We start from the raw sequence: 18,810 nt of genomic DNA, 5'->3' as shown, positions 1-18,810 counted from the left end.
GAATAATCTTTTGATATGGAAAAAAAAAATGAGTGACAGTCCCAGACCTCTACTCGAGGTTTCCTTGGCATCATGAGAACTTTAACATCAAGTGATAGGAGATTTTCTGTTAGAGTGTTTTTTTGCTTTCCAATAATTGGTTCTCTTCCTTCAGTTTTCTTCTCTACCTCCCATCAGAGTCAGGAGGGGGAAAGGGTTTGTGGGGATTGAATCATAATCAGAGATGCCAACCAGATATGCTTCTGTGTATGCAGCTTGAAGTCTCTATTCCTTATTAAAGAGTCTCTCATTTATCATTATTGGCAAGAAAAGGAGCTGCCACTGAGACCAACAGTGGATAAAAAGTAGCTGATCCAAGGGCAGCTGCTGCTTTCCCTGCAGGGATCAGAAAGGGAACTGCCACATCCTTCAGTCCCCTCATAAATTCCTAGGGATGATCATGGTCTGAATCGTCCCCCCTAAGGAGTAAAGCATACAGTGAAAGAGATGCTGGTACTTTCTGAATTTGGACAAATGAAAGTATGAGGCAGTGTTTGATTTTGAAACATAATAGGTACAGCAGTGGTTCTTCAGGCTTCATTCGTTGATTCAAATCCTAGCCCAAAAATGCATTTCCATGGGAACGATCACCAGAAGGTAGTTAAAGGTCTTGCCCATTCCATGAGCTCCTAGGACTTGTAGGTTTAATGCCTCTATGAAGGCACAATGCCCTACATAAGCAAAGCGGTGAATGCAACCTTTTGGTTTGTGCCATTCACTGCTTTTGATATTTCCAATGAATTCGGTAACAGAGATATTCAGGAGTACTCTGAACAGGAATTTCTTCTACTCTGATGCTTAAAAGTATATTTAAACCATCAACCAAAGTGAGATTTCTACTAACAAAAAAATTAATAACCTTAGAGATATTTTATATTCCTTTCTGAATAAAAACCCTAAAATAAGTTGAAAGATGTACAGTACATCTAATGTATTACTATCTGTTTTTTCCCATATTATTAACTGTTTTGTAATCATTTTACTTTTTCAGCAATTGAAATTAATACATAAAATGAAATTTTTAGATTGAGCAGAAAAGCTGTTGCTTTAAAAAAAATGCCAAATCCCTACCTTGAATCCTTGGGCTCTAACCCTATGTCTATACATTCTTAGACAATGCCTCAAGGTAAAAAACATAGGTTTATTCTTTGTTCAGTGTCTCATTTGAAATATTCAGAATATAGACTTACTCAGAGATTGGAAGCTGGTTTAATACATGTGCCAGCCATCCTGAAAGCCATTTCAATAGACTCTGTAACCCTGGCATTTGTTTTAGAAATAATTGCATGCAAATGTGGTTTAACATCTGTACTATGTCTCTTAATCCTAACCAGGCATTTTCCATTAGATGTAGTCTGAAAATCACATTAAGAAAAATATATCATCTGTGAAATTATATTCTGAATGCCCCAAATAGCAGAGAAAGGGACAGTATCCAGTTAAATCTAATGTGAAGCATTCCTTTTTTTCCCTCTGAATCCCAAATTTTAAAATGTGTATTTCATTTCTCTCAGTGCTGCATTATAAAATTGAACTGACATTTTCTGTTTTCCAAAATTTTCAACTTAGTTTACCACAGAACTTCTGTGAAGATGAAACTATACTGCTATGTAAAATTATATTATTAATTTTTGTTCAAAATATGAAATGCAAATTTATTTTCATACCTTTATGGGACTAAAATTCAGATAAGTTAAATTTTAGTACACTGTATTCTTGTAAGCAGAGTTTTTCAAGTGGAATTTTGTTACTGAACTGGCTTTAAATATACTATAATTTATTAGTGTGCTTTAAAATATAGGGAAAGAATATTAAAGAATAAAATATAGGTAGAGTCCTAGGAAAGCAACTGATGGGAAGGAAGTCAAAGGGGAGTTTCCTGCAGAGTAGGGGGGCAGTTCTTGCCATCACTGAGATTTATAAGAATATTATGTGCCCTTCTGCTTTCGTCACGGTTACTACTTCAGGATGTAATACTAAATACCTCAGAAATGTGTATATGTATTTCATATAATCCTCCATATAATCCTTCGTATAATCCTCCAAGAGAAAGGCAGGAGGTATACACATGTAATGATGAGAAATTTGAAGGCCCTCAGAGCCACTTTGCTTTACAGGATTCACTTGAAGCTCTGGCTCCCACTGCTCTGTCTCCATCCCTGCCACCCTCTCTGCATTAGCACTCTTCTCTGACACTGCTGGACTGTCAGTTTCTCTGAGTGATGCCAAGGGCCCCGTACCTTCAAGCCTTCATAGCGGCCTCTGCTTTGGTCTTCAGTGCTCTGCACCTCCAACCACCTCACACCTATTTTTATACTAATGTCCATTTATTATCACTTAGTCTAAGATCTTTTTCTATCCACTGTCTGCCAGGTAAGTATCCCTTCTCTATGCTCCCATAAAAACCTGTGCATCCATCTGTCATAGACTTATTATGATACCCATCACTAGTAGTTTGTCTTCCCAATTTGTCTATAAACTCTATGGATTAGGGACTCCTACTTAACCTGGTATCCCAATTCTTAACATAGAAAGTAGTTTTCTGCAGTATCCAGCAGAAGTGAGAGGAATCCCACCCAAAATTTAGATGTCGAGGCTAATGACACTCCACACAAGAGGAGAATTTGAGAGAAATTTAATTATTCACATGGGAGACTCTGGGGGAGAACTGGTAGGGTACACACAGGTCAAGGCTGGCTTGGGACAGGAAAGGGTGTAGACTGGGTCTGTGTAATGTCTCTGGGTTATGCTGGAGCAAAGATACCTTGAGCAGGTATTTTAAATTTCCCTTCAGTGGCCAGTAAGGAGGCACACACACAAGGTTTCTGTCCAGAGGGGGCCACAGGGGAAAGGGAGGTTGAAGCCTAAAAAGAAGTCAGTAGTCCAAAAAATGAGGTAAGACCCTTTATTGTAAGTGGCATTAACTTGATGGTCATTAAGTCTGTGGTGAGTAAAATACTGATCAAATCTACAGTCAGTCAGTGTCTCAATCAACAGGTGGATCTGAGTGCCTGTGTGTCCTGTGCACCAGCCACTGCTCAATGCTTCCTCATTCCACTGAAAGTTGTTTTACCCTGGCCTGTTTCTTGCCCTCTATTGCCTCACCTACCCTCCTTAAGGCAATGAGAGATATCTATATTTTCTTTTGAGTGCAACATATAAAACTGAAAACTAAGGACTGTTATTCTTACGTAAGCATAAATCCTTCTGCCTAACTTCAGTATACCCAGGGGGACAATCCCATGCATAGAATCCATCTGTTTTATCTAGTAAGTAATTTCTGTATAACTTTAAAGTTGTCTTCCATTCTCCAAATGAGCAGGAGATCCAGCTCCTGTTTTTCTTTTGTTTTGTTTTTTTGTTTTTTCAGAAGAGCCTAAAATATTCTCTTGAACACAGCAAATAAGTATACAAGTATAACAAAAATAAAATATTCTACCAATACTCTGCAGGAGTATCTTATGCCAGAGGTGTCTATTGACTGCTATCTATATCATATCACCTCTTAAAAATGTAATAACTACGTCACTTGTAGGAGCAACACCTCGGGTAACTTTTGTTTTTCAATGACTTTAGCTGCATGAAAGATACTTGATTAACATCACTGGAGATTCAGTTTGTCTGTGGAGTCAGTTGAGCAGGTGTGATGGTGGATTAGTCACTAAGTCGTGTCCGACTTTTACAACCCCATGGTCTGTAGCCTGCCAGGCTCTTCTATCCATGGGATTTTCCAGGCAAGATTACTGGAGTGGATTGCCATTTCCTTCTCCAGGGGATCTTCCTGACCCACAGATCAAACTCATGTCCCAGGAATCGAAACCAGGTCTCCTGCATTGCAGGCAGATTCTTTACCAACTAATCTCTGAGGGAAGCCTGACAGGTAGGTCTTATTCTTCTCACTGACGATGTTGGGTCATCACCCCCGTCCTTGAGCTCAGCCTCACCTCTGGAGACAGCTGGGCTCTGTGGATGAGAAATATCCATATCTTTTCTATTCTTAGCTCTTCTGCTGATGTTTATAACAAGGGTGCCAGTTATGATGACAGCTGTCTGAGGTGAATAAGAAGGGGATTGATGAAAACCGGGGCAAAAAATGTGACTTTGACAGTGTTATATTCTGTAATCTTTGTTAATTCTTTAGTGCTTTTATATGAAATGGAGATCACATCTTATTTTAGGAATGCCAAGGATTTAATTGATTTATATTAAGTACTTATAAAAATCACAAATCCTCTGAATATCTGGTATCTACATTGAGACAGTAGCCATCACAAGACTTTGTTAGTGTTTATCTGCACTTAAAAAAAAAAAAGAAAGAAAGAATTTCCTATCTGTTGAATGAGGAAAAGCAAATGAGTATATAATCTTCATGTCAAGTGCTCAATCATGTCAGACTCTTTGCAACCCAATGGACTGTAGCCTACCAGCCTCCTCTGTCCATGGAATTTTTAGGCAAGAATACTGAAATGGGTTGCCATTTCTTTCTGCAGGAGATCTTCCTGTCCCAGGGATAGAACCCATGTCTCCTGCATTTGCATGCGGGTTCTTTACTACTGTGCCACCTAGGAAGCCCAAATATCTTAAATTATGATAAAAATAAAAATCCTAATGTCCATCAATAATCAATACTTTAAAAAAAATGCCTGTGTTGATACATTTTGATTTAACCTAATGTTTTATTTTTCTGTTTTTATATATTGTACTATGCTTTGCAGAATAGAAAGTTTGATTATATAAGCTGCAATTTTAAGGGAGGAAAGGATGTATTTATAAAACTAACATTATGATGGCAATTTATGATTACTTCACTTAATTTTGCAAATAGTAAATATAAGGTGGCTAAGATCATGATTTTCAGCCTTATCTTTTGTATTTTCCCTGAAAATGAATTGTAACCTAAAATTTGCTCCAAAACTTGACTTAAAAGCTATCAAAGTTTAATCCTAATTTTAACAGTGAGATTATAGATTGAAATATTTCAAAGTATTCTTATTAATTTATATCCCTGATTTCAAGTCACAGAAATGCAAGTAAAACTTTAAAAAGTGGGATAAAGGACGCTTACTCCTTGGAAGAAAAGTTATGACCCACCTAGATAGTATATTCAAAAGCAGAGATATTACTTTGCCAACTAAGGTCTGTCTAGTCAAGGCTATGGTTTTTCCTGTGGTCATGTATGGATATGAGAGTTGGACTGTGAAGAAGGCTGAGCGCCAAAGAATTGATGTGTTTGAACTGTGGTGTTGGAGAAGACTCTTGAGAGTCCCTTGGACTGCAAGGAGATCCAACCAGTCCATTCTAAAGGACATCAGTCCCTGGGTGTTCTTTGGAAGGAATGATGCTAAAGCTGAAGCTCCAGTACTTCGGCCACCTCATGCGAAGAGTTGACTCATTGGAAAAGACTCTGATGCTGGGAGGGATTAGGGGTGGGAGGAGAAGGGGACAACCGAGGATGAGATGGCTGGATGGCATCACGGACTCGATGGACATGAGTCTGAGTGAACTCAGGGAGATGGTGATGGACAGGGAAGCCTGGCGTGCTGTGATTCAAGGGGTCGCCAAGAGTCGGACACGACTGAGCGACTGAAATGAACTGAACCGAACTGAATCAAAAGTACAGAATTGGTTACAAATACCAGGAAAATCTCAGCAAAAATGTGGTCACAGAAAGGACAGGAAGCAAAAGCAAGATCATTGGGCAGGCTCTGTGGGGTCCCAGCATTAGGTTGGATGAATTCCTGTTTATTATCCTCAAAAATCAGTTACTGGGAGAGAGAATCTAATGGTCTGTTTTACCACCCACTTACCCTTGAACCAGTCCTACAAGTTTGCATTTGGTGATTGGGGGTTGAGGGGAGGGTGTTGCAGAATGGGGATGATCCCCAAGAAAAACTTTCATGTTATTAGCAAAAAGAGGAATAGATGCCTAGTAGGTACAATCAACAGATTTCCTCTGTAATAACTGAGCTGATTTGCTACAGAATTGTAGCATCATCTTGACAATATTTTTTTTTTCCTCAAAGAATTCTGCTCTATAAACACTGAGGAAACACAAGACAATAGAGAATTATAAGTAAATAGCACCTAGCAGCACATTATATTCACTAGTGTACAGGTATGCCTCAATCTATGCAATGTATATGTTCCTAAAGATTATATAAAAATCAAGTTTCTTTTTTCTTCTTAAATATAATCTTAATTCCTTTTTTTTATTACTTAAGTAAAGAGTAATCCCTAATTTAATCCCATAAATTTGGATTCTATGTTGAATCTGTTACTGGTGAATGGTATAATTTGGCATGTTTAGAAAGAAAGTATACTATTTTTTTTTTAAAGTTCATACTGATCCATGAAGAAAACAAGCATAAATTTAAAACTTTTAACAATCAGTACTTCAATAATATTCTCTAAACCCTCGGACCAATGTTTCAAAATCAATTTGAGTTAGTAGACCTAACAACTTCACATTCTGATTGTAAGCACTGTTCCTTCCACCTCACCACCACCTCTGTCCACATACGCACCTTCCTGACCCAACTATATCCCATGATTAATGATGACCTTAAAGATACTCTGACTATTTTGTATGTCATTCTGATTTTGCTCCTCATTCTTCAAACTATGGCTTTCCTTACTCCACTGTGTGTGTACTCAGTCGTTCAATCATGTCTGACTCTTTGTGACCCCATGGCCTGCAGCCCACCAGGCTCCTCTGTCCATAGGATTTCCCAGGCAAGAATACTGGAGTGTGTTGCCATTTCCTACTCCAGGGGAATCTTCCTATCCCAGGAATCAAACCCTGCATCAAACCAAACTTCTGCATCTCCTGCATTGGCAGGCAGATTCTTTACCACTGAGACACCTAGGAACTCCCAAGAAAACTACTGAATATTCCTACAGAAAATCTCAGTATCAGGCAGTATTGAGTCTGCAAGTTCAGCTTAGCCTTCATCACTGTTTAGCAATTGTTTCTAAACGCCTTACCCCCGAACCCCCCACACATACACACACACGTGCGTGCACACACATCAGCTTAGGATCTTCCCTCTCCCCTTCAAGCTTCTTCATTTCACACTGAGCCCCTATTCCCAGTGGCTTCATCTTCTAATTTGCAAAGAAAATTTAGAGGCCAACAGGCAAGCTCTCCTGCTTCCTCGCTCATCTCCACTCCTAAAATAAGTATTGGCACCTCTCATTAGGCTCTTCTGTATCACAGTGAGGTCTTCTCTACAAGGCCAACTTCTTTTTTTATATATGATACTTGCCCTTCCCAGCCTTTCCTATGACCTTGTCTTGTCAGCTACACAACTGCTTTGCTGTATCTTCAGTCTCCTGATTTTCTATGAGTCTCCCTGTCTTTAAAAACCAAACATTGACAAAACAGTATCTTATTTGAACCTTTGTTTTATGTCAGGATATCGTCTTAGCCTTATCCTTTTCTTCATCCTTAAAATTTTGGAAAGAATTGTTTACCCTTCAACTTCCATTTCTTCTTTAACATATTATATTTATGTCCCATTCTTACTCTGAAATTATTTTTTTGAGTAGCACTGATAACCTCAGAGTGTTGTATTCAAGACCAAGTCTCATCTTACTTGACCTTATTAGAATATTTGGGATATTTGACACCACTCCTCTATCTTTTGCTGACTTCCCTCACCAAAAGTGTGAGAGAAGTCCCTCCCTCTGTTCATATATTTTTCTTTTCAGTTATTACATCAGTTATTATATTTATCATTATTGTTACCAAGGTGCCTGAGTGCCACTCTAGCCTAATTAAATAAGAGGCTCAGGGCAGTAGAACATCAGTCTTTACTTGAAGCTAACCAGATGGCCTTAGCACATGGCACAAATATGGTCCACTGGAGAAGGGAATGGCAAACCACTTCAGTATTCTTGCCTTGAGAACCCCATGAACAGTATGAAAAGGCAAAAAGATAGGACACTGAAAGATGAACTCCCCAGGTCAGTAGGTGCCCTATATGCTACTGGAGATCAGTGGATAAATAATTCCAGAAAGAATGAAGAGATGGAGCCAAAGCAAAATCAACACCCAGTTGTGGATGAGACTGGTGATGGAAGTAAAGTCTGATGCTGTAAAGAATATTGCATAGAACCTGGGATGTTAGGTCCATGAATCAAGGTAAATTGGAATTGGTCAAACAGGAGATGGCCAGAGTGAACATCAACATTTTAGGAATCAGTGAACTAAAATGGACCGGAATGGGTGAATTTAACTCAGATGACCATTATATCTACTATTGTGGGCAAGAATCCCTTAGAAGAAATGGAGTAGCCATCATAGTCAACAAAAGAATCCTAAATGCAGTACTTGGATGCAATCTCAAAAACAACTGAATGATCTCTGTTCATTTCCAAGGCAAACCATTCAATATCATAGTAATCTAAGTCTATGGACTTCCCTGGTGGCTCAGATGGTAAAGCGTCTGCCTACAAAGCAGGAAACCTGGATTCAATCCCTGGGTTAGGAAGATCTCCTGGAGAAGGAAATGGCAACCCATTCCAGTATTCTTGCCTGGAAAATCCCATGGACAGAGGAGCCTGGTAGGCTACAGTCCATGGGGTCACAAAGAGTTGAACATGACTGAGCAACTTCACTTTAACCCAAGTCTATGCCCCAACCAATAATGCTGAAGAATCTGAAGTTGAATGGTTCTATGAAGACCTACAAGACCTTCTAGGACTAACACTCAAAAATGATGTCCTTTTTATTATAGGGTACTGGAACACAAAAGTAGCAAGTCAAGAAATACCTGGAGTAACAGGCAAATTTGGCCTTGGAGTACAGAATGAAGCAGAGCAAAAGCTAATAGAGTTTTGCCGACAGAACACACTGGTCATAGCAAACACACTCGAAGACTCTGCACCTGGACATGACCAGATGGTCAATACAGAAATCTGATTGATTATATTCTTTGCAGCCAAAGATGGAGAAGCTCTATAGAGTCAGCAAAAACAAGACCAGGAGCTGACTGTGGCTCAGATCATGAACTCCTTATTGCCAAATTCAGACTTAAATTGAAGAAAGTAGGGAAAACCACTAGACCATTCAGGTATGACCCAAATCAAATCCCTTATGATTATACAGTGAAAGTGACAAATAGATTCAAAGGATTAGATCTGATAGACAGAGTTCCTGAAGAACTACGGACGGAGGTTTGTGACATTGTACAGGAGACAGGGGTCAAGACCATCCTCAAGAAAAAGAAATCAAAAAAGGATCCACTGTTGTCTGAGATCTTACAAATAGCTTTGAAAGGAAGAGAAGCAAAAGGCAAAGGGAAAAAGGAAAGATATACCCATCTGAATGCAGAATTCCAAAGAATAGCAAGGAGAGATAACAAAGCCTTCCTCAGTGATCAATGCAGAGAAATAGAGGAAAACAGTAGAATGGGAAAGACTAGAGATCTCTTCAAGACTTTAGAGATACCAAGGGAACATTGCCTGGAAAATCCCACGGACGGAGGAGCCTGGTAGGCTGCAGTCCGTGGGGTCGCTAAGAGTCGGACACAACTGAGCGACTTCACTTTCACTTTTCACTTTCATGCATTGGAGAAGGAAATGGCAACCCACTCCAGTGTTCTTGCCTGGAGAATCCCAGGGACAGAGGAGCTGGTGGGCTGCTGTCTATGGGGTCACACAGAGTCGAACACAACTGAAGTGACTTAGCAGCAGCATCAAGGGAACATTTCATGAAAAGATGGGTGCAAAATAAAGGACAGAATGATATGGACCCAACAGAAGAAGATGATATTAGAAGAGGTGTCAAGAATATACAGAAGAACTATACAAAAAGATCTTCACAACCCAGATAATCACAGTGGTGTGATCACTCACCTAGAGCCAGACATCCTGGAATGCAAAGTCAAGTGGGCCTTAGAAAGCATCACTATGAACAAAGCTAGTGGAGGTGATGGAATTCCAGTTGAGCTATTTCAGATCCTAAAAGATGATGCTGTGAAAGTGCTGCACTCTGTATGCCAGCAAATTTGGAAAACTTGGCAGTGGCCACAGGACTGGAAAAGGTCAGTTTTCATTCCAATCCCAAAGAAAGGCAATGCCAAAGAGTGCTCAAACTACCGCACAGTTGTACTCATCTCACACGCTACCAAAGTAATGCTCAAAATATTCCAAGCCAGGCTTCAACAGTACGTTCACCATGAACTTCCAGATGTTGAAGCTGGATTTGGAAAACACAGAGGTGCCAGAGATCAAATTGCCAACATCTGTTTGAACATCGAAAAAGCAAGAGAGTTCCAGAAAAACATCTACCTTTGCTTTGTTGACTATGCCAAAGCCTTTGACTGTGTGGATCACAACAAACTGTGGAAATTTCTGAAAGAGATGGGAATACCAGACCACCTGACCTGCCTCTTTAGAAATTTGTATGCAGATCAGGAAGCAACAGTTAGAACTGGACATGGAAAAACAGACTGGTTCCTAATCAGGAAAGGATTACATCAAGGCTCTATATTGTCTCCATGCTTATTTAACTTATATGCAGAGTACATCATGAGAAATGCTGGACTGGATGAAGCACTAACTGGAATCAGGATTGCCGGGAGAAATATCAATAACCTCAGATATGCAGATGACACCACCCTTATGGTAGAAAGCGAAGAACAACTAAAGAGCCTCTTGATGAAAGTGAAAGAGGAGAGTGAAAAAGTTGACTGAAAACTCAGCATTCAGAAAACTAACATCATGGCATCCAGTCCTATCACTTCATGGCAAATTGATGAGGAAGCATTGGAAACAGTGAGAGACTTCATATTTTTGGGCTCCAAAATTACTGCAGATGGTGACTGCAGCCATGAAATTAAATGATGCATGCTCCTTGGCAGAAAAGCTATGCCCAACCTAGACTGCCTATTAAAAAGCAGAGAGATTTACCAACTTTACCAACAAAGGTCTGTCTAGTTAAACCTATGTTTTTTTCCAGTTGTCATGTATGGATGCGAGAGTTGGAATATAAAAAAAGCCAAGAACTGAAGCACTGATGCTTTTCAACTGTGGTGTTGGAGGGGGACTCTTGAGAGTCCCTCAGACTGCAAGGAGATCCAACCAGTCAATCCTAGAGAAGTCAGTCCTGAATGTTCACTGGAAACACTGATGCTGAAGCTGAAACTCCAGTCTTTGGCCACCTGATGCTAAGGACTGATTCATTTGAAAAGACCCTGATGCTGGGAGAGATTGATGGTGGGAAGAGAAGGGGACGACAGAGGATGAGATGGTTGGTTGGCATCACCAACTCAATGGACATGAGTTTGAGTAAACTCTGGGAGTTGGTGATAAACAGGCAGACCTGGCATGTGCAGTCCCTGGTTTCTCAGAGTCAGACACGACTAGTTGACTGAACTGAACCAAACAGAGAACCACCTCCTTAGATGATCTCAGTGCCAACACATCCACTCACTGCTTGTGTCCACCATGTAAGATCTCAGATGTCCCTGAACTTAAAGCTTTTACTATACTCAAAATTTTGCTATAAATAGCTACCTGCATATCCTACAGTCACCTCCAGTATAGTATTTCCAAATGAAGCCAATCCTCTTAATTTTTATTTCGTTTTGTTTTCTTGTGTCCTCTTAACTTTTTGGTGACATCACAATCTACTTCCAGTGTCCTTCACTCATTCATTCTGTCACTCAGATAATTTTCAAATCAGAAGTTAGCCTCTTCTTAAAATGAGTACTGTTTTCTCACTTTGACTGCTCTTGATTTGGCCCATACCATAATTAACTTTCCAGTGAATCTCTGGGCATCTTAGGCTACCATCTATCAGGTCCCAGTTCTAGTCTAAGCCCACATCCTCAGGCTTTTGGAATGTCTCCTTAAAAGAAAATCTGCTCTTCCCTTTACCGCAGGACATGATAGAAATTCTCTTTGTCTGATGTGCAGAACTTTCCATAATCTGAGTTTACTGGTCTTCTCTCTCATCCTCTCTCCCTGTCCATCTCACATTTGAGCCACACCCACATGATCACATTTGTCAAGTGCAATTCTAAGTCTTTTGGACCATCTCTTTCTTCCTTTCCAGGTCTCTCTTTTTCAAGTAATAAATTTCTCATTCTTAATACATTCTTTCAATACAGTGGAACTGTTCCTTTTATGTCTTAGTACATTTCTCTCTAATGTTGAGTCTCAGTGTGGGATCCATGGGTAGATTGAGGAGGTCAATGAACATTAATGGAAGAAAAAGTATTCTCATTTTCATTTCTAATTAAAACTTAATATTTTCTTCTATTACAAATGTAGGTAACAAACCACAGGAAGATTGGCATTGTCTATGACATTGTTTTACATCTGTCATAAAAAATTATGACAGATGTTTTCATATTACATTACAGCTGGCAAAAATATCTAGAAGTATTAGTTATGCTTATTACTACTTAAAATTATAGTGGCTATTAACCTGACATGTCTTATTATGTAATATATTCACAAAGAAGCACATTGATTAGTATTTACAAACCCAGCTTTTTAAATATTTTGATAATTGAATTTCGGTATAACTGATTTCCTTCCTAACTTCTTATATTTTATTTTATATAATTAAATTTTCTTTCTGAGGAAGTCATTCTAGATTTTATCAGATTGTCAAAGAGGTTCAAGATGCAAATGGCACACTTAGTTGTATCCTAGTTTACAAGGCTATTCTTCCCACTCTCCTTTGGAACCAGAGATGATTTTCTTTTATTTTTATATCTACATGGATAATATAGCTTATAGCACATAGTAGGTTCTTAAGTATTGAATGACTGAATAATAGAATAAAAGAATGAAAACTTACCTGTCATACAAGTATCTTGAACACAGAAGACAGTATTTCTCCAAGTGTAATCACGGAAGCTCTAAATCACAGTTCTCAAGACACTTGGAAAATGCGTGCTCGTGGATTTTGAATCTGATTGTCTAGAATTTTTGAATCTAGATGTCTAACCTTGAATTCTTAATTATAACAGTTTATCCAGACATTATTTACATGCTAAAGTTTGAAAATCTGTAGGTTTCATGATGCACAGCAGCCTTAAAAAAATAAATAAAAGCATGACCTTTGTAAATATTATCACCTCCCTGGGCTTTATTTTCCTTCTCTGCAAGGTGGTTCTTTAATGGCTGTACTGTATTCTCCTCGCTATATCATATAGGTTTTGTAGTCAGTACCACAGAAGGACATAAGATAGTCTTACTGCTTGTTGAGAATGAAGAATCTTCAGGCGTGTGCTCATATTGGTTTGGTTCTCCAGGGTGTGTTGTCCTTCTACTCATTGACTGATTTCAAATGATATACCTCCTACTCTGATCCACTGGTCTTACGAAATACTCAGTGTTTCCCAGGCAGTAGTTCTCTTTTCTTCACCTCCTCTGTCAAAGCTAGGCAGATTTTAATCTGTTTTTCAGAGATGGGCAGATTCAAACAAAAATATTTTGAATTTGTAAAGCCAACATGTATCATCCTGGTACAACCCTGGCCACACTGTCCTTCGGACAACTTCTCTCAGATTTGATGTATGGATTAAAAACAGACAACTAAACCAACGAACAGAACAGTTAGAGTAGAGGAAAGGCCACTCAACCATTTAATTTTATTCTTGTTTCATATTAGGTCAGGAGGGTCCACAATTCCTGACTGGACAAAGACTTTTTTGAAAAAAATTTTGCACCTTTAAAATGTAAATCATTATTCCATTCATATATCATTTTGTCCCAAATTTTATAAGACACTAAATTTGTAAAAATTTTAAAGAAAAATTTGATTATTTTCAGCCAACCTCAAAAAATTATAATTTAAAAATATGTTCATTTGTTAGGAAAGATCAAATTATAATACTTTCCTATTTTTCTATGAAAAATATACCATCATCAACTTTGTAGAAATTATATTATTTCTTAGAAGTCACTTAACTTTGTCACTGAATGCAAACACCCTCATATTAACTTTTTGCTTTGCCACACCAGGTTTCTAAGGAGAAATAAATATTTTTTATTTATATGGAAGATACTTTGGTTTATATCATGAAGTCTAATAATAATGGAAAGCTATTTGAATGCAGATAGAATGTCCTGGGAAATTTTGCATCCTTTACAGTGTTTTTTATATACAGTAGAACTTTAATAATTTTTTTTTAATTTTACCTTATTTTACTTTACAATACCGTATTGGTTTTGTCATATATCAACATGAATCTGCCATGGGTGTACACGTGTTCCCAATCCTGAACCCCCCTCCCACCTCCCTCCTCATACCATCTCTCTGGGTCATCCCAGTGCACCAGCCCCAAGCATCCTATATCCTGTATCAAACCTAGACTGGTGATTCGTTTCTTATATGGTATCATACATGTTTCAATGCCATTCTCCCAAATCATCCCACCCTCTCCCTCTCCCACAGAGTCCAAAAGATTGTTCTATTAACAATTTTTTATTTGAAAAAAATTGAATGTTCTGAAGCAATAATGATAGCTAATAAATAGTAATAAGTACATAACTGACAGACACTAAGCATATGGATACCAGCACTGTTCTAAGTACTTTTTAAATCAGTGTATTTGACAACCTTAGAACCTTGTTATTTACTATTCCCTTTCTGGACAGAAAGGTATGCATGTGTGCTAAGTATGCTTCATAGTCATATCCGACTCTTTGCAACCCTAAGGACAACAGCCTGCCAGGCTCCTCTGTCCACAGGGTTCTCCAGGCAAGAATACTGGAGTGGGTTGCCATGTCCTTCTCCAGGGGATCTTCCTGACTCAGGGATCAAACCAACGTCTCTATGTCTCCTGCATTGGCAGACATGTTCTTTACTACTAGAGCCACCTGGGAAGCTGGACAGAGAGGAAGGAGAGCTAAGTAATTTACTCAAGGTCACACTCCTAATAAGTGTTGAGTCAGGATCTGAACCCTAGAAGACTGTCTCCAGACCCAGTGCTCTCATTTCCAACACAGAACGACTTACTCTTTATTGTTTTAACAGAAAATTGCTATGATCCATATTTAATGGAAGAATAGATTCCCTCTGAAGTTAATGTTGAAAGCCCATTCCAGTACATTGTCATGGCCTTTTCACTCTTAAAATGTTCTTTGGTGCTTATCTGAAACAGATGCAAACACTTAAAACATCCATTCATATTGTGTTTCCCTGTGATTTGCTGGACCATGTCAGGTTGCCTCCAATGACTATATGATTTCATTTGTCTTGCTACCCTTTTACAGACCTGCAACCTCATGGATCTGTTCAAGCATAGTTGGTCGGAGGTTGATTAGCATCTCTTGCCAACATTCTGTCTCCTTCTGTTGTAGAGAGCTCTAGGACAGCCAGGAGAAGCTTGGTAGGTTTTTCAAAGCAGTTTCTTCAACCAAGCTTTTTGGCAAGACGTAATGATGGGCTAATGGCAGTGCAAAGTTTACTCTCACATACTTTTAACTCCTGGAGTTACTAATTGGGAGTTACTTAAACGACTACCTTTCAAACGGTTTACTTTTTTCCAAGGTATTGTTCTTCAGTAAACATAAGATTAAGTTGACTTTCTCTTTTTACAGATTTTGATTTTTGACTTTTTATTGCTTGTTTAACTCTTTTGATTGTTTAAACTTATAATTTTGCATGCAAAATGACTGCACAGAAGTGTCACTGCAAGTCCTTACTGTGGGACAGTCCTGTCTCTTTTATCTCCAAGGATAGATTAATGACAGTATCATTTTTATTTGCTGTATTTTTATCTCCAGCAACAGGAATGATTTGGCACTGTCAGCTGATGATTGCTTTGGTTAAACAAAGTTTCGGATTAACAAAAATATGTAATGGCTCCAGAAGGTCCTTTAGAATTTTGTTTTATGTCAGTTATCTCAGTGGTTATTGGTTGAAATCATATTGTGTAAATTTTTGAGACACAATTAAAGAAGCTATGTTTGGATTATACTTAGATTTACTGAAATTATATTTATGAGTCATTTGAGCTGTGAATGGAGAAAATTCTCACAGTGATGCTTCAGGCTGCTCTCAACCCATAACTGCAATCTGTAGAAGTAATGTAGCAAAAATCTCCCTCTTACAATGAAATCCTTCAGATAACCTTGGCACCTATATTCTTTAAATGGTGCCTACACCATTTTATTCCATAGCATCTTTTGTGTATTTTTATCAGGATACTTGTATCTGGTCTGGAAATGTCCTGTTTTTAAGTCACCTCTAAATCTTCCCTCCGAGCTTGTGATTGGGATGACGGACCTCCAGCACCCAACATGTTTTGTCTGTGTTGGAGATACAAAGTACAATATTTAAGTTGGATGCTCTTGAAAGAGCTTAAGGTGATGTTGCTTACTTATGGAATTTCATTTTCAGCACTAAATATAAATAGTGTTGAGGCACTTTTGGAGTTCTAATCATTTTTGGTTTTAGATAGACAAATGTCAATCTGAGCATTTTTTGTTAGTTGGTTCATTTCTGTGGTATGGAGTAGCATTTCTTTTTTTTTTTTTTTAATTTTCAGATCCTTATAACCTTGTTAAATAGCAGTCCAAAAATCATGTGGCTTGTTTTGATTTTAACCAAAGTTACAGCTGCCTAACTGTAAAGCAGTCAGTTTCTCTTATTATGACTAGTTCTTCAACTTGTACTGTTTTAAATTGCTTGCAATTAGCATATTTCAACCTTATTTTTAGGTTTAAATTGCAGTGTGAGAGTATACACTCCTCTTAGCTAATTAGTGCTATCAAGGAACAGTAGGTTACCTCATTAGTACCATGTGCATTTAATTAAAGAAGAGAAAATTGGAGTTAACCTCATAGTTAATATTTTCACAGAGTGCTACAATGCCAACACCTTCAATTGGAGTCACACCCCTGTGTATCTAATTATTCACTGGTGCCAAATAAGGTTAGCAAGGGTACTACAAGGCTGTTGACAAAATAATTTAGATGAAAACGTGTTTGTTGGATTCTGACAGTAAAATATTACTTGAACATATTTTCCTCATCTGCCAGTGTCAGGTGACATACTTCTTCATAGGCAACTGAAGGAGAAGAATATTTGGGAAGCCATTTTTGTTTTTTTCTGTTTGAATTAACGTTGCTCTTATCTTGAAAAAAAAAATGACACCTAGTCATGTAAAGCATATACAATCCGTTTCTTAAACAGAGCCCCTGAACTTCAGAGATGTATTTGAAAAGAATTATTTATAAGATGTAATATTTACATGCATCAAACCACTACAAATACTCCTTGACACCCCTACCACATTCCTCCTTGCTTTTCTTCTTTTCTGATATACTTATAATTTCCCTTGTGTATCTTACGAATGGGGATCATCCTTTCATATCATACATGAAGTCTAAGGATGTGTTGTCACATGGTCTATTCAAATGCAGTGTAATCCTTTTGCCCTTCAGACAAAATCTTTTGAAATGTCTACTACTACTTAGGTAAAAAATGACATTTCTTGTCATTTATCAATAAATAATCACTTTACTTTTACAGATAAAAATGCAAGCCGTTCATTTGAGTATATAGAGTAGTTTTCAATACAAATGACGTAATTCAACAGGTTTTATCAGAGATTATGGAGCTTGGCTCCATAGTCTTAAATATATATTTAATGGCAATATTTTGTTGTAGTAATGCAGAGCCTAGACAGTTTATTAAATGAGGTTCTTGTGATGGTTCTTACATTTCATGACAAGACAGGCTTTATGTTCATTTACATTGGTTGTAATTGACGAGTCAACAGTTAGCTTGTGTGAAAAACATAGTTTAAAGACAAATAGCAACCCATACTCTAAAATCATAGTACCATTTAAAGTTGTGGGAGTATTTATTAACATTGGATATAAGTTTAGCTTAGAAATGAGAAGTAAGATTCTTAAGTCAAGATCATGGTAGATCAATAATTTTTGGTTAGTGATTAATTCATATGTTCAAATATTCAAATTAACATCTGCCAAATAATTCCTATTTTTAAAATTTATACTATTATTAGCTGTGATACAAAGGTGGGATAGTTTTGTCTAGGTTGACCTATCAAGATAATAATCCAAAATAATTTTCTTAAATGATAATGTACATTATTAGCATAAGATTGGGGGAAAAAAGCCAACTCCTGATTCTCTTTGTTTAATCTAGGAATTGCTTCCAGAAACAAAATTATGTGTCTGTGGCCACTCTTCTGGTGATGGGCATCCTCACAACACATTTGCAGTAAGTTACACTGGACAATTAGCAATTCAGCTACTACATATAAGGCCATAGACCCAACCCCACTAAATAGATGGTCTGTGCTTTTCTGTTAGCCACTGCCATATAGTCGTGAAGATGATCAAGAGATGACTAATGTTAAGGCGCAGATGTAGTTTTTTTTCCTGATGGTTCTTATATTCTTACTTCAATTATGTTTCATTGCTTATAGATCACAATTTCTGTTAATTGATGACATTAAAGTTTACTTTACATATGTAAGGGTGTATGGGTGTTTCACCACTGTACTTTTCTTGAACCACTATGCTTTCTGTAACAGATTTAGGAATAATTTGATGAGATGTTATTGATATGCATAAACTAAATGGAGATTATGGATAGAAACAAGAAATATTTTAGGGAATAGTTGCTATTCTGAGTTCTGCAAGTTAACATATAAATATGCCAAGGCCTCTTTTTACATATTCTGTCACCGAGTATAATTTGTCTCTTTAGACTATAATATTCAATGAAAATTGCTTTTGTGACCCAATTCACATACCAGTTAGCTTTGGAAA

The 18,810-nt window shown here is 37.8% G+C and overlaps 1 protein-coding gene across 1 annotated transcript in view; it reads left to right on the top strand.

Annotated features, from left to right (window-relative positions):
* The window catches only part of FOXP2 (forkhead box P2), a 449,483-nt gene that overhangs the window by 285,388 nt on the left and 145,285 nt on the right, over positions 1-18,810 (top strand). Inside the window, exon 4 of the mRNA XM_052638364.1 lies at positions 18,182-18,256. Coding sequence (XP_052494324.1) covers positions 18,182-18,256 — 75 coding nt within the window. The remainder of the gene's footprint in view (positions 1-18,181; positions 18,257-18,810) is intronic.

This window comes from Budorcas taxicolor, chromosome 4, assembly GCF_023091745.1.
Source record: "Budorcas taxicolor isolate Tak-1 chromosome 4, Takin1.1, whole genome shotgun sequence".
Classification (NCBI taxonomy): Eukaryota; Metazoa; Chordata; class Mammalia; order Artiodactyla; family Bovidae; genus Budorcas; species Budorcas taxicolor.
The sequence above is the reverse complement of the archived record's forward strand: the minus strand, read 5'-3'. Positions and strand labels throughout refer to the sequence as shown.